The sequence below is a fragment of the Ambystoma mexicanum genome, chromosome 8, assembly GCF_040938575.1.
Source record: "Ambystoma mexicanum isolate Mex_15411 chromosome 8, UKY_AmexF1_1, whole genome shotgun sequence".
NCBI classification, from domain to species: domain Eukaryota; kingdom Metazoa; phylum Chordata; class Amphibia; order Caudata; family Ambystomatidae; genus Ambystoma; species Ambystoma mexicanum.
In genome coordinates, this window is record NC_090929.1 from 755,264,789 (window position 1) to 755,280,649 (window position 15,861).

General features: G+C 48.7%; 1 protein-coding gene across 1 annotated transcript in view; it reads right to left on the reverse strand.

The window, feature by feature from the left end:
- Positions 1–15,861, reverse strand: part of HELLS (helicase, lymphoid specific) — a 588,544-nt gene that overhangs the window by 128,798 nt on the left and 443,885 nt on the right. The window contains exon 19 of the mRNA XM_069610592.1: positions 1,846–2,005. Within this exon, the coding sequence (XP_069466693.1) occupies positions 1,846–2,005 (160 nt within the window). The remainder of the gene's footprint in view (positions 1–1,845; positions 2,006–15,861) is intronic.

The following is a 15,861-nucleotide window of genomic DNA, read 5'->3' on the forward strand; positions in this document are numbered from 1 at the left end:
GACGCCCTTGTCCCCACAACTGAGGCCCAGGAACAACAAGATCTGCCATACTACAACTGGAACGGGAGCCAGCTGGAACCAATTTCTTCAGACCTAAGGTACTGTAAACTAAGGGGTACTTGCCTCTTGTCATGTAGCCTTGCTAGCTCTCAGTCGAGACTGGTCTTGGTTGCCTTTTGCAGAGTTGCTTGCAGCTTTGCCCCTCATAAGCATCCCAGCTTGTAGCTGAACAGTGATTTCATTTTCTACAAAGACTTTTAAAACCTGGTGCAAGACTTTACTTTCCTGCAAGAAGCGCTACAGCTCACCTAGACATTTGCTCAATTAACATTGGCTGTCCGTGTTCCCTGAAAGACTCTAGCCTCTGACTTTGAGCTTTAAATATCAACAAAAGTGTCATATAACTTGTGTAGCTGGGAAAGGGTTAATTTACTTTGCATTGGGGGTTTCAAAAGTACTTACCTGCTTAAGAATATTGGTTAGACAGTTTTATTCCCTCATCTTTTCCCTTTTGACACCAACCTCAATATTGCTCTAAATGTACCAGTGACACATTAATGTCCATAGTGTCCTAGTTATTTACGTCACCTCAGGGTGGATGAGTGTCTGTGTGCCATTCCAAATGGGTATCTATTGATTTAAAGAAACGGAGTGTATTTTGAAGTATATTTTTGTGTTACACATAATTGCTCCCTTCTAAAGAAGGCATATTCAACAGACTTAAATTAATAATTGTTGATTCAAGAAAGCTTGAGTTTAAGTGTTTATTTGAATACCTGTCATGATGAATCTCTACGTTACAACCCTACAGGTCACATTGACCCCTCTTGAGATAAGCCTGGCTGCTCAGTCACTACTAACTTGTGTAGTACATGCTTATACCAAAGGTTGGGTTAACTATTGCCAAGAGGACAAGGCTGGTGCAGACTCCCACGGGTACTGCATCCAATCTTGCCCAACAATGATGCAGCGCAACACAGGTTCGAATCCTGATCCCGCAATTAGAAACCACTTGTTGGTATTAAGCACATTATAAAAAGAACAATTATAATTATAATAGCCATGCAGTGAGATTTGCCAGAGCAGAAAAGAAACCAGATCCTCGTAGATTAGAAAAAAGGTCTCCAGGGAATTTGGGACACGATTTCATTGGAGTGAATTACACACTTCAAAATTAATGGATGAGAAACTGCAGTGTGCCTTAAAGTGCCATTTAAAAATTGTTCCTTGGATTTGCTTCACTCCTTTACATCACTCCTTTATATCCTTTATTAAATATTCTTATCTGAGGTTATCAAAATTATGGTTTTATCTCCATGTTTTTTATCTTAATATGTTTGTCTGAAAAAGACCAGTGCCAATTAGGGTAGGAGGTGGTAAGGAGGTTCCTGTACTTCGGATTGTCTTCAATGACAAGGCTTAGCAGTTTACTTATAATTTAATATAGCATTTTTCACGGTTCACATGGTTTGAGACAACAAACGCATCTTTTAAATAAAAAAAATTCAAAAAAGTATGCAAACCCCACCAAACCCCAAATGCAATTATGCCACATAACATCCCCTTCACACGAGCTTCTGTTTAACGTAGGGAAAGACTAAAGAGCTGGAAAATGGATGACAAAAACTGGAACGGTAACAATTCAAATGTGCAAAGCAAGTTATTTAATGGAAACCTTTAGAGATACAGCTTTGCAGCCTCAGTATATGACAATGTGAAAATGTGCCTACAGGGTTTCTTCAAATTGAGAAAATGAGAACTGTACTGGTTCTATGGCTGCAAAAAAAAAAGCCTAATCTGACAGATTAACATTGGCAGTTCCCAAAAATGCTACATTGTACTTACTTTTATGGATGACAAGCTTTTCCAGCTTTCGTTTGTGTGCAGCCCTCTCCACTATTCTCTGATCAATAGTATTTGCAGTCACAAAGCGATATACAACAACTGGCTTGGTCTGGCCAATTCGGTGGCATCTATCTTGAGCTTGAAGATCACACTGTGGATTCTAAGAAACAAAGGCAACTAATTAAATGTTAAGGATAATCACCACTATTTCTTCCTAGGTGCCATACAAGTAAGCCGCATAAAAAATACGTAATTAGAACTGCATGCCACTTGCACTTAACTTCATATTAGAGAGTGGGAGTTTTTGTACATTGCCCAGACCCATGTGCTGAACATGGTCGATTGGGCCTTTTCAACAACCCCCACTAGTTCTCTACTTCATATTTTAACATGACTGGAAAATACAATCTAAGGAAAATGGAACTAGAATAGAAGCCAGTGCTTTGAATAGCAATTTTAAAGATAAAGTTAAACATGGTAGAGAGTACTGTACTCACAGTTCATAGCTGATCTGAAGTCCAGATTACTCTTGTGCGATCCAGATAGACTAAGAATCCTACATAAATGCAGGGCAGAGAATCCTCTCCAACTACGATGAAGGCTTGAGGAAACACTTGGATGACAATCTGGTTGCTGTGGAATTTTGAAAATCCTCTGAAACTGCTGTGCTGATTGTTTCCCAGAAGACATATCAAAGAAGGAATACATTACTTACCTGTAACTGGTTCTCCGGCATTGGTATCCAGCCCTGCAGGCGTATCGTGCCTTTTTACGCATGTAAGTATGGCAAATACGGATGATTTCATTTTCTACTGCGTACGCTTTGATTTATTCATAAAACAAACATACTTTCCACCACTAGATGGCACTAGCATTTCTTTTGTCAGCAGCATAGCCTTTCTTACGGTACACCCCGTTTCGGCGCCCCGGTTCGGCGCGGGCCGATTCGCTGTGGCCAGTTTAGCGTGGCCAGTTCAGCGTGGCCAGTTCGGCACAGCCAGTTCAGCGCTGGGATGTTTTGGCACGCCAGCGCCGAACCGGCGGTGCCGAAACGGGGTGTACCGCAATACTCATACAAGTTGTGGATGAAATGTCCATTATATCCGCTATATGTTCTACCTCTGGGACCTCAGAACAAATATCCAACTCATTAACAAGTTCAGGGAAACTATTGGGATGTCATGGGGTGACCCATGTATCATGACCATTACAGTAGCCTTTACAGATAAGACTTGAGGCACATCTATGGTATTTTTATCTAACAGAAGACTGTTCCCGGAGCACTATTAGGTGCATGCATAGAAGTCACCAGTTCCCTCTCAGAGGCAGCAGCATCTGGAGATCAGAGCCACTGCAGGCAGAGCGATTACATTGTCATGAACCCGCGGCCAGTTCGGCGCGGGTTCTGTGCCGCCAGGCCAGGCCAGTTCGGCGTGGGTTCTGTGCGGCCAGTTCGGCGTGGGCTGCTGCCTCGAACCAGCTCCCGTGCCGCACCGGCCGCGTCAAATAGTCATGCACCGAATCGGCCGCGCCAAATCGTCCTGCTCCGCCTTTCTTACACATGATGGTGAATTTCCAACTGAAAGACCAAATCTGTGACCGCTAAGCGAGCAACACAACATGCACCCTTTTTAAAATGTGTTCATACCCATAACGTCTAATAGCTTGATATGCCAAAGAGTAAAAATTGCTTTGATGTCCTTAGTTGAATGTTCTTTAATAACTATACATAACGCTGGAAGTTTGTGAGGAATCTCCAAACCTTATTAAGTTTAAGGCACAACTTATTTTTTTGGGGTGTTTTTAAAGCGCTGAAAATGAAGTGGGTGAATCCAGGATGTTTTGCCTTCTGCATCTTCTAGTTTTCCATGCAGGATGTGGAAAATAAAAGGTAGTGATATTATTTTGGCACAAAATGCTGCTACAAGGATTTACATGTTATGATGCTTTACTATGCAATTAAACTCTATAGGACAGTATTATTGCAGGTCTTGACACCCAAAACAAAGTTTTGTACCACGTAAAGCGCAGAAGAAGGTGGCCATGCACAAATTGAAAGAGCAGGTTAAAACCCCGGCTTTGCTGTTTAGCGCAAGTGTGTGATGCTGGGCAAATAATGTAATCTCACCCTGACTTCAATTGCAAAAATTAGAGTGCTTATAAGTTTACACACTTACAAAAGAACAGTTTTAATAAGTGTAGGGACACATTGGTGTATACTGGTGTTCCTCTGCTAGTGGCTCCAATACTGCTGCATAGAATTGCATAATTGCTGCACTGGCTCTCCCCCATTCTTGTAACACTGGATTTGAAAGGCAGTGTCACCAGCCAGTCAGTGCACCAGAGATTCTAGCATAGCGGACTGTGGTAGAACCAACATTACATTTTCTCCCCTGTTGCTCCCAGCCACTGAAGGTGCTTGGGCCGTCCAGAGTACTTCCCCACACTCTGCAATGCCCCGTTATGCTAGGATATGGAGTCTTTCATTGCACATCTGCCATTTTCACACTTTATAGGACCTTCAGGTTCTGCAAGAAGTGGGTGTTTCAAACTCAAAGGAGAGAGCAGTTAACTGATTGTAACATTGAAGCTGCACTAGAATTTTCTTATTACAATGAGTAATAAAGTTAGATGCCCCTACACAAGTAAGTTTGCCATTCCTCCACAGTCTCTGAAGTTAGTGCCTCTCCAAACATTTGAAGGGTTAGCCCCTGCCTACATTTTAGCCTAGGTGCGCCCCTGGATGTGCACACTTGCATTTTGATAGGCAGGGAGGTGAGGGAAGTCTTTCCCCCAAACTGGCGGTGTTAAAGTTTTACTGTGTTCAGAAAAAATGTACTTGAACAAAAACAGTAAAACTTTAAAGCTGTTACTTTCAAGGAAGTATTCCATCACCTCTCTGCATATTGCGCTTTAAAATATACTATTCAATAGTTGTTACCCAGACCATGGGAGGAGTTGGGTAGAACAGTGGGGGGCAGAGCCTCCAAGTTTGCCCTGCCTATTTTCTGAAGTGGCCCCTCCCAGCACAACTTAATTCCTCCCCTCCTGCCCCCCGAAATGTAGGTTTTGTTGTGCCCCTGCATGGGAGAGAGGTCAGGTAGGTTGGCTTACTCTCAAGCCACCCCCACATCTCCCCTCAAAGTGCTGAAATAAAGGGGCGGGAGACAACATCTGCAATTATTCCTTTACTTGCTGCCTGTTGTAAACCTGCTCTGTAATGTATAATTAATAAAGTTATGCTGGCTGTAGTAAGACGTGCGCTTGCTGTTGGGCTATACCACGAGGCATGGGCCATTACCCCATGCAGGGATGAACTGTTCCATTAGCCTGAACTGAATATATTTGCCAATAGCACATGCAGGGAGGCAATGTGCCATTGGCGCATGCAGAAAAGAGATGCTCAGTTAGCATGTGCAGAGAGGAGATGTGCTGCTGTATGTGTACGGAGGCTATAGGTCAAAGGGAGTATGTGTTCTTACATAACGCTTTTAGGCAAATTCCTTCAGCTTTTAAGCACTAATGGTACTTGATTTATTACAGAAAAACTGAGCAGAATGCCAGGGGAGCACCGTTGGGCATTGTGGTGGGGGCTGGTGAGGACATGTTCTAGTCAGGCTGAATAAGGAAAGGAGGGGGTGGGGGAAAATCGGGTACATCTGGCCCCAGTACATTTTGTCAATTTCCAGCACATATAGTAACTTGTGTGAACAGTCATACTTCATTATTGCATTTCTTGTAAGAAAGAAGCGACTCTTCTGAGGTCCTCCCTCTGCGCCACACCCATCCAGGCTGCGTCACGTAATTGGAACTTGGGAAGTGCAGGCTGCCCTCTTGCCCAGTAGCTTTCCACCCTTTCTTTGAATGCAATGTTTTAGCGTGTGCAGCAGAGAGCCCTGCCGTTAAGACTGGCAGAGAGGAGATGTGCTGTTATAGCATGGGCAGAGGAGATGCTACGTTAGCACTCACAGAAGAAATGGCCCCATAGTACGTAATTAGTAAAGATGTGTCATTTGCACGTGCCATGGAACTGAAGGACAATTAGCATTCAGAGCAGAGATGTGCAGTTAGCATGTGCATAGACAGGATGTGGAGTTTGCACATGCTAACTGCACATCCCTTCGCTGCACAGGACGTGCAGTTAGTACATGCAGGGATGGGATGTGCAGAGAGGATACGTCCCATTGGCATGTGCGTAGAAGGCATGTTAGCATGCACATCTGTGTGCATGCACACAGTTATCACACATGTACAGAGTTGTCCCACTAGTATGTGCACAGAGAAGATGCACCATTAGCGGACGAGAAGAGATGTGCCAATAGCATGTGCATAGAATCGATTGGAGGTCACTATGGGCAGAGATATGTCCTGTCAACGTGTACTAATATCAGGCTTGCTAAGCAGAACATGTTCTATCAATACATGAAAACAATGTCTGCCATTAGCATGTGCATAGAGATGTGCTGTTAGCAAAGGTGCAATTTACACATGCAAATGACACAAATTTGCTCTTCAAATGCTAACAGCATATCTCTGAAAGTGCTGAAAGTAGATGTGCCTTTACCATGTGCAGAGTACGCGGCATACTCATAAGCATGTGTCAAGAGGAGATACGTAGCTAGCATGTTCAGGGAGGATATATGCCTGTGATTCTGTAGAATCAGCTACTGGTGAAACAGAGCTGGAAGTAAACCTTTCCTGTGTTGGAGATCGGCATCAGATAAGCCATCCAATCAAAAAACAGAGGGTTTCTCTCTGGCTAAAAGGACCGATCGAATATATGCTCTAACAAAGTAGTAATTTGCATGAGGATGCATCATCAAAAAAGCCTATATAAGCAGGTTGAAGGCAAAATGTTGGCATGCGCTTTTCCAGAAGCGTCTTGTAACCTCATCTAATAAAAGACTGCTGTGAAAACCACCCTGGTGCCTATTCTTTTCTTCCTGTGCTTGCCTCAAGATGAATTCAGATGCCATACAGCTTGAGAAGCAAAAACAAAGAGGTGATGGCTGGAAGGTTTAGAATTAATCCTAACCACTGGCAATGCTCTGGGCAACCCTACAGACCACCGTTCTTCGCCTGCCAAGCCATTACAGAAGGGAAAGACCATATGCAAATCAGGGTTGGCCCCACCCCAAAAGGGGCAGTCCAGCCCGAACTGCTAGGCCACATCCCTTCTGCACGAGACCACAAGCATCCCCAAACATGTTTCGCCCTTGTTGGGGCTCATCAGTGAGGAGTAGCTTGGGTCTCTAGGCCCAGCAGGCACGGGACCCACATCTGGGCATACCCGTCCCACTCGGGGTGACATAGCAAAAACAAAGGTGATGGCTGGAAGGTTTAGAATTAATCCTAACCACTGGCAATGCTCTGGGCAACCCTCCAGACCACCGTTCTTCGCCTGCCAAGCCATTACAGAAGGGAAAGACCATATGCAAATCAGCTTGAGAAGAACCTCCTGTTCAGGGTCTTCAGCCAGTAATTTAAAGTGTGCATTTGCCATTTGTGCTTCTCCATCAGGGATGAAGGCTAAGGAAGCAGCTTGTATCCCTGAAGGTTTACCCTTACATCCGAGGACCCCCTTCACATGGTCTACAGACACATACCAAACATCTTTTTAAATATACTCTGGAATGGGGGTTTGTTGACCACCTGGTTTGGCACTAGAGTATCCACTAGACCAACCAGGTTTCCCATGGAATTTACCCTTGCTAGGTTTGTGGCCCTTCTTTGGATGGTGGGAATTTGAATTCTCCTTACCCTCTTTCTTGTGCTGCCTCCCCTCTTCCTTCTTGTGAGCTGCCCCAGAGTAACGTAGCCAACAGAGCCAGTCAGCAGCTTGTGCTAGCTTTTTAGGATCAGTTTTTTTTAGTCAGCCAAGCGCTGCCTCAGCACAGGAGAGCAGGCATAAAAAATAGATTCAAGCAAAGAAAGATGTCATTCCATCTAAGGTGTGTACTATGTACCCCTTAACCCAACCATCTACGTTTTTCAAACATTCACAAACCCAGGTAGCCCAAGGGGTACCATCAGTCTGTTTGAGGGTCCTAAACCACTCAAGGTACCGGGAAGGAGTTTCCCCAAATCTGACTATTTAATGCAAGCTTAACTGACTCAATCCTTTCTATCAGTGGCCCCCAAATCCATAACAGCATCACAACTATTCAGGGGAAGCCGAGACATGAGCCATGATACGATGAGATTTTATTTGTAGCGCGCGCTTTTCAGAGCACAACAACGGAGGGAACAGGGGAGAACACAACAATCTTACTAGGCCCAGTGACATTGAGAACGCGCAAGTGCATGGGAAAGGGAAAAGGGAAAGGGGAAAGTGCAAAGAAGCGGGAGAGTGGAAAGTGTGGAGCAGAGGAGAACAGATTAATAAATAAAAATAGAGGCAAACAGTGGTAGTGCAGCCAGCAAGTGACAAGTGCTGTGTTTACGAGAGCACACTGGGTAAGTCTGATAAGTGCAGAAAAGGAAGAAAATGGGTGTTGGGGTACTATGGGTACAGATACAGTCCAAGGGGTGGCCAGGAGGCAGTGCAAGAGGGTGACAGGGTGAGCAGGTACCTGGGCCCAGGGGACAGGGTGGCCAGGTGCACAATGCCAAGAGCAAATCAGCAGGGGAGAGGGGGCAGCAAAGGCAGAAGCAAAGAGGAAGGTCTTGAGGCGCTTCCAGAACCGGAGATGGTACTCAAGTTTTAGAGTGGCAGGGAGGCTATTCCAGAGGGAGGCCCCAGGCAAAGACAGATCTACCCTCAGCTCGTTTCTTTGAAAAAAAAAAAAAGACTACACTGAGGGAGTTAGAGGAAGAGGAGCAAAGAGCTCAAGAGGGGAGGCATTTGCGGAGGGATAGCTGAAGGTATTTTGGACCCATGCCCCAGAAATCCTTGTGGACAATGCAGATGGTTTTGAATTTAATCCTTGCAGCCACTGGGAGCCAATGGAGATATTTCAGAGCTGAGAGATCCGATCCCAGGGCTTGAGGCCAAGGACAAGTCTCGCAGTCCTGTTCTAGATTAGTTGCAGAGGGCGGAGAGTAGCGGCAGGTAGATTTAGACAGAGGCTGTTACAATAGTCCAACCTAGAGAGAACCAGAGTTTGGGAGACAGTAAGCTTTGGAATCAAATCATTCCCACTTATTCCCTGCAAACCTTAGGTGTATTCAAATGTACCCAGCCAAGCCAACACATCAAGTTTACGTTCATACATACTCTGTGCTTCTTTAGGCAGGCGAGGCCTCTTGGTATTAGTAGACCTAGACGACCCTGAAAGGGAAGCGGACTCAAGGGACATCATTTTCATTTCATGCTGCATTTCTCCTAGTTACACCTCTTTTTGTTTGGTTTCAACTTGGACATCTAGTTTCTTGAACTCGGTCTCTCAAGTGAAATACAATCTGGGTTTAGAGTTAGACCTTGTGGGGTCAACATGGGAAGTGACGGAGGTAAGGGGCAGGGTGTGGAAGAGGGTGGCTCGTAGCCTCAGTTGTAGTTTTTTCCCCCAGAACTTGTGACATTAGTCAACTGCCAGTCAGACACAAAGCCTTGCGGAACGTAAGCTGCAATCGCAAAAGAAATTCTGCAGCGGGGAAGGCAGGGCGGGAGCGATATGGAATAAGTCGTCGGACCATCCCATCGAAAGAACGTTACCAGGTAAGAAAGTAACTTGTTCTTCGAGGGGATTGGTCCTCTGACGTATTCCATATCTATGACAGACTCCCAAAGCAGTACCAGAGCAAGGAGGAGGGAAAGAATTTAGAATCAAAATTTAGATTAGCCAATCAAATGGAGCAAAGGACCGCCTTGCCAAAGGCCAGATCCTGTCCTCGGATGGAATCGAGGGAATAGTGACGTACAAATGTATGTACTGAAGCCCAGGTGGCTGCATCAGATGTTGCGAATAGGAACACCCCTCTGCAGGGCAGTAGATGCAGCCATACCCCTGGTAGAATGGGCCCGCAAGCCGGTGGATCCTTAACCGCCAAGCGGTAACACTCCGAGATGGCCAAAATAATCCAGCGAGACAAAGTCTGTTTCGTCACAGCTTGCCCCAAACGCTTTCCAGCGTAACCAATAAAGAGTTGATCGTCCACTCTGACCCGGGACATGCGTGAAACATAAAAGCTTAAAGCTCTCCTAGGATCAAGCCTATGGAGCCTCTCCTCTTCCTTACCAGGATGCGGAGGAGGATAGAATGGCGGAAGAACAACCTTCTGGGCCAAATTAAATTCCGTCACTACCTTCGGAAGAAAAGGACGAACTCTAAGGACAACCCTGTCCTTGTGAAATACAGTGAAGGGTGGCTTAACTGAAAGTGCCTGTAACTCACTCACTCTGCGAGCGGAAGTAACCGCAACTAAAAACACAGTTTTCAGAGTTAACAGCCTCAAAGGGCAAGAATGTAAAGGCTCAAACGGAGCACCCATAAGAAACAGAACAAGGTTTAAATCCCAACCGGGCACCAGGAAAGGCGACGGAGGGAACACATTAGTGAGCCCTTTCAGAAACTGAAATTAAAGGGATTTTAAAGTAAGAACACTTCAGACGAGTGCTTAAAGATGGACAGCGCCGCCAGGTAACCTTTAATGGTACCCACTTGCAAGCCCCTGTGGGCCAAAGAAAGTAAAAAGGACAGAACCATGGGGATGTCACATGCAAAAGGATCCACACTCTGAACTCTGCACCAGTCGCAGAACTTACGCCAATGGTACAGAGACTTTGTTGCTGGCCTTCGGGCCGAAAGCAATACCTCCATCACGTCTACAGGGAGGTCCCAATCCTTATACCTCAACCTTTCAGAAGCCAACCGTGAAGGTTGAGGGATCTGACCTCTGGATGGAGAACCTGACCCCCCTCCCGTGAGAGCAGATCGTCTCGGTAGGGAAGACGACGTGGAGGGCAGATGGACAAGTCGAGAAGGTCCGGGTACCACGTCCTCCGAGCCCACGCCGGAGCAATGAGGATCATCCGGGAACCGAACTTCCGTAACCTCTGCAGCACTTGCGGGATGACGGGATGACAGGGACTGGAGGAAACGCGTACAGCAGCGGGAATGACCACTCCACCACAAACGCATCTCCTAAGGCTCCTTTTGGAGGAAATTCCCGCGAGCAAAACCTTTCGCACTTCCGGTTGACACTGGAGGCGAAGAGATCCACTTGAGGGGTCCCCCAAAGGGCGAAGATCTCCAGGAGAATCTCCTGAGCCAGCTCCCACTCGTGAGATCGCGCTCTGCCTGCTCAGAGCATCCGCCGTCACGTTTTCGTCTCCGGCCAGATGAACTGCCGAGATCGAAACTTCCTGCTGGATGGCCCAGAACTCGAGCTGCATCACCTCCCTGCACAGAGGAAGTGACCCTGCCCCCACCTTTTTGTTGAGGTAGTGCAGGGCCACTGTGTTGTCCGTCAGGATCAGGACACTCTTTCCTCGCACAGTCGGCAGAAAAGCCTTCAGGGCTAGCCTGACGGCCCTCAGCTCCAACAGATTGATATGGAGTCTGGACTCCGACAGAGACCAACGACCGCTGACTGCCAGCCCGTTGGCATGTGCTCCCCATCCCGTGAGGGATGCATCCGTCACGATCGTCACCTCCGGCCAGGGAAGCCAAAATGGAGCCCCCTTCATCAAGTTGCCTTCGACGGCCCACCACAGAAGGTCCCGGGCGACCGAGGGTAGAACCTGAACCGGGTCCGACATCCTGGCGAAGGACTGCGACCATTGCGTCTTGAGTGCCCACTGCAAAGATCTCATCCGCAGGCGAGCCTCTGGCACAGAAGAATGCAGGATGCCATGAGGCCGAGCAACCTCAAGAACTCGAACGCTGGGAGCGTATGGGCATGCTGAAACTTGTGCACCATCTGCTGAATGTGAAGAGCCCTCACCTGGGGAGGGAAACACTGCCCCAGGGAAGTGTCGAGCACTGCTCCGATGTACTGGAGCCGCTGTGTTGGCGTCAAATGGGATTTCTTTAAATTGAGGGAGAAGCCCAGCCTGTGAAGGGAGTGGCAGGTGACGGACAGATGATCCAGGGCTTGCTCGGGAGAGCTCCCCCTGATCAACCAATCGTCCAGGTAGGGGTAGACGTGAATCCCCCCATTGCCTGAGATGCGCTGCCACCACCATGAGCTTGGTGAAAACCCTCGGGGCAGAGGTCAATCCGAATGGCAGGACCTGAGACAAAGTGCGAGTCGCCAACCGCGAACCTCAGGTACTTCTTGTGCTTGGGATGGATCGGCACATGGAAGTAAGCATCCTTGAGGTCGAGTGACACCAACCAGTCCTGAAGCTGAAGGGCCTGGAGGACTTGAGAGTAACCATCTTGAACTTGTCCTTCCTGAGGGGTTTGTTCAAACCGCGCAAGTCCATGATGGGTCTCAATCCCCCGTCTTTCTTCGAAATCAAAAAATAAGGGGAATACCATCCCTTGTTCCCCTCCGCTACAGGCACCAGTTCTATGGCGCCTTTCTCCAGCAGGGCTTGAATTTCCTGCGCAAGGAGCGGATCCGGACTCTGCAAAGAGGCTCCCCGGTGGATTGTCGCGAGGCCTGTGCCGAAAGGGAAGACAGTAGCCGTGGGTTATGATCTCCAGAACCCACACATCTGAAGTAATGGCTCACCACTCTACAAGATGCTGCGCCAGCCTTCCCCCAACCGGCGAACCATGGGAAATGGCCTCATGACTGAGTGGGAGCGGCTGCGGCGTCACCTGAGGGCAAAGAGGCAACTGCCCGAGCAGCCTTAGCACCACGGGTACCCTGTCGTCCACCTCTGGTACCCCTGCGTTGGCCTGACTGCCAGCTCCTCTCGCTTTACTGAAGGACGAGTAATAGCGAAAGGAACCACCCCTCCACTGCATTCCCCTAGGACCAAAAGGCAGAGGTTGGCGAACTGCAGCGCCCAACGACTTCGCTGCAGCTTTTGAGGTCTGCAACCTCTCAAGGCTCTCGTCAGCCTTGCTGCCAAAAAGGTGTTCACCGTCAAAGGGCATGTTGTGGAGCCGGGACTGCACATCAGGAGCAAACCCCGACTTCCGCAACCACGCAAAGCTGCGTATCACGGTGCTGGCCGCCATGAACCTACTGACGCATTCAGCTAAGTCCAAACCCGACTGAACGGACTCACACATGGCATCCTTACCATCCTGGACCATAGCAAGGAAACCATCCCGTTCGTCCCCTTCGGGAATATGTTCAGCCGCTAACGCAACAGTTCCACAGAGTGTGTGTGAAACAAGACAAGGCACAAATAGAGTTGGCCGCCTGAAACGCCATACCACCAGAAGAAAACACTTTCTTCGCCCAGCCATCAAAACGTTTGTCGTCCCTATCAGGAGGGATGGTAGGGTACGACGCCTGCTTTGCCGGGGCCCTGGCCGCCTGCACCACCAAACTCTCCGGAGTGGGGTGCCTGGTCAAGTAGCAGGGGTCGCTACTGGCTGGACGGTATATTCGCGACAAGGATCTGCCCACCGCCGGGAGACTCTCCGGAGCAGTCCAAGCCGCCGCCACCCTTCTCTGTAAAGCCATATGGAATGGCAGTACCGGGTCAGTTGGGGGACCAACATCAAGGATGTCAGTTAGATCATCCTGCACAAACTCCCCTGGGGGAGCAGACCATCCCAAGTACTCAGAAACCCTAGCCATAAGGCGCCGGTACGAGGAATCGGCATGAGAGCCAGGCTCAGGCCTACAAAACTCCACCTCCGGAGAGGTGTCCAGTCCACTGGCATCATGCAGTGACTGCCTCAAATCGTCAAACTGACTATGGCCCGGGACAATTTCATCTGGAACCTGACTAGGAAACAGGCCATCAGAATCCTCATCCGCCTCTGAAATATATTCCAGGTGGCGAAAAGAAGGCACCCGAGAGTGCTTGCTCTTAACCAGTGCCTTCCTAGGGGGTTCCCCCGTGCCACGGGGTACCTCCGACACGAAAGGCGTTGATGGCGTCAAGCGAATCGGCGCTGGCGTCGAGAGAACAGGCATCGGCGCTGAGAGGATCGGCATCGACGTCAGATGCAGCACCACCAGCATCGGCGGCGTCGACACAGCCCTCGAAGCCGGAGCCCCGAGCGTGTCCTTCGACGACCTGAGCGTCAACGGCTTCGACGACTTCCTCGGAGCCGGAGCCTCGAGAAAGCCCGTCGACGCCTCAGACATCGATGTCTTCCTCGAAGACCTCACAGGTGAACACTGTCTCGAACGCGTCCAGGACCTGGAACGGGTACGTCGAGAACGAGTCTCCTTGTCCGAACGGGACCTCTCCCGACCGACCCCACTCGGAGGCGCGGACGGCTTAGTACCCTGCGACTCGAGAATCGCCAGCATTTTCTTCCCGAAGGAAGCCCATTCCTCCGGTGTCGCACGGCTGGTGGGGTAAGCGACGTGCCGGGCAGAGTCCTCCGAAGAGGACCTGGAAGACGACCGGCGTCGGCGCTTCTGAGAATGCCTCGAAGAGGCTGAGGAGTGGCGAGACCAACTCGTAGGAGACCCACGAGACTTCTGATGACGACGCGGAGAGTCACCCCTCGAATCATCCGTCGAAAGCCCCGCAGACTTCGACATCCGGGGCTTGGACACCCGACCTACCGACAACTTCTTACGTTCGCATAAGGCTTTGGACGTGAGCGACTGGCAGTCGATAGTCATCCGTGTCGTGGGCCTGCCCGAGGCACCAGAGGCAGGTGTCGTGCGAGTCCGTCACCGACATCTTGGACCCACACTCCCCGCACTTCTTGAAGCCCGGACGCGGGGTCGAAGACGAAGTAGAAGACATCTTCACACGAAGGATTTTCACAAAAACTAACAGGTTCGAAGAACCGAGAAGAACAGAACTCCAAAGAGTCGAGGCGTTAACCGAGATTCACAAAGCAACACGTTCGCGGAAAAAACGGAACTGAGGCTACGGGTGTCCTACTTATCACATCAGATGACGTCGGAGGAGGTCCTCGACGACAGCGCATCGGCGCAGAAAACTTTTTCCGAAGCAGCACAGCTGTGGTGATTACATGTCATAGATATGGAATACGTCAGAGGACCCAATCCCCTCGAAATATACTTCATTAAATACACACACTCAGTTTCACTAAATTAGTAGATACCCATTTGGGATGGCACACACACTTCCTACACCCCGAGGTGACAAATTCCTAGGACACTAAAAAAAGAAAGGTTAAGGTAGAAAACAATGGTTAACAAGTTTCTCAAACAGGTAAGCGCTTTTAACTCTCCACCCCCCACCACCACCCCCTACCCCTATTGCAATATGGATTAACCCTTTCCTCGCTACACAAGTAAAGAATGTGACTCTTTGGAGGGACAGATCAAAGCACAAACTCACTCTTTGGAGGGACACAAAGTAAGAGGATAGAAGAGTCTTATCAGGGAGCCAGTACAGCCAAAGTCAATTGAGCAAAGTCTAGAGGAGCTGAAGTTCTTCTTGAAGGCAAGTAAAAAGTCTTCCACAATGTTACAGTTTTTGTAGAAAAAGAAAATCATTGTTTGGCCACAAACTGGGAGGCTTGTGAAAGAGAGCTGCAAGCAACTCCACAAAAGGCAGTAAATACAAGCCATAACTGAGGACAAGCACACTACACCACAAGGAGGTAAGTACCCCTTAGATCACAATACCTTAGGTCTGAAGAAATTGGTTCCAGCTGGCTACTGTTCCAGTTCTAGTATGGCAGATCGAGTTCCTGGGCCTCAGTCATGGGACAAGAGGGAGGACGTCTGGGAACTCCTGAACTACGGTTTGGCGGTCGGCAGCAGCAATGGGCAAACTTCAGATCAGCAGCACTTCGCAGTTTCAGCTTCTCGCAAATAGCACCACCGCTGTTCTTGGATACCTTATCGGCCGGATACCTTATGGTCTTTCCTCGCTACTGGGACCCCAGCACTCCGTTGAGGTGGCGGAGACTTGGTTAGTCCTGCTTCATGGCAGTCCAGAGGATCTGCCTGTAGCTCAGTCGCCCTTTGCAGGGCTTCTCTAGTTGAGGCAAATTCAGAGCTTCAGCA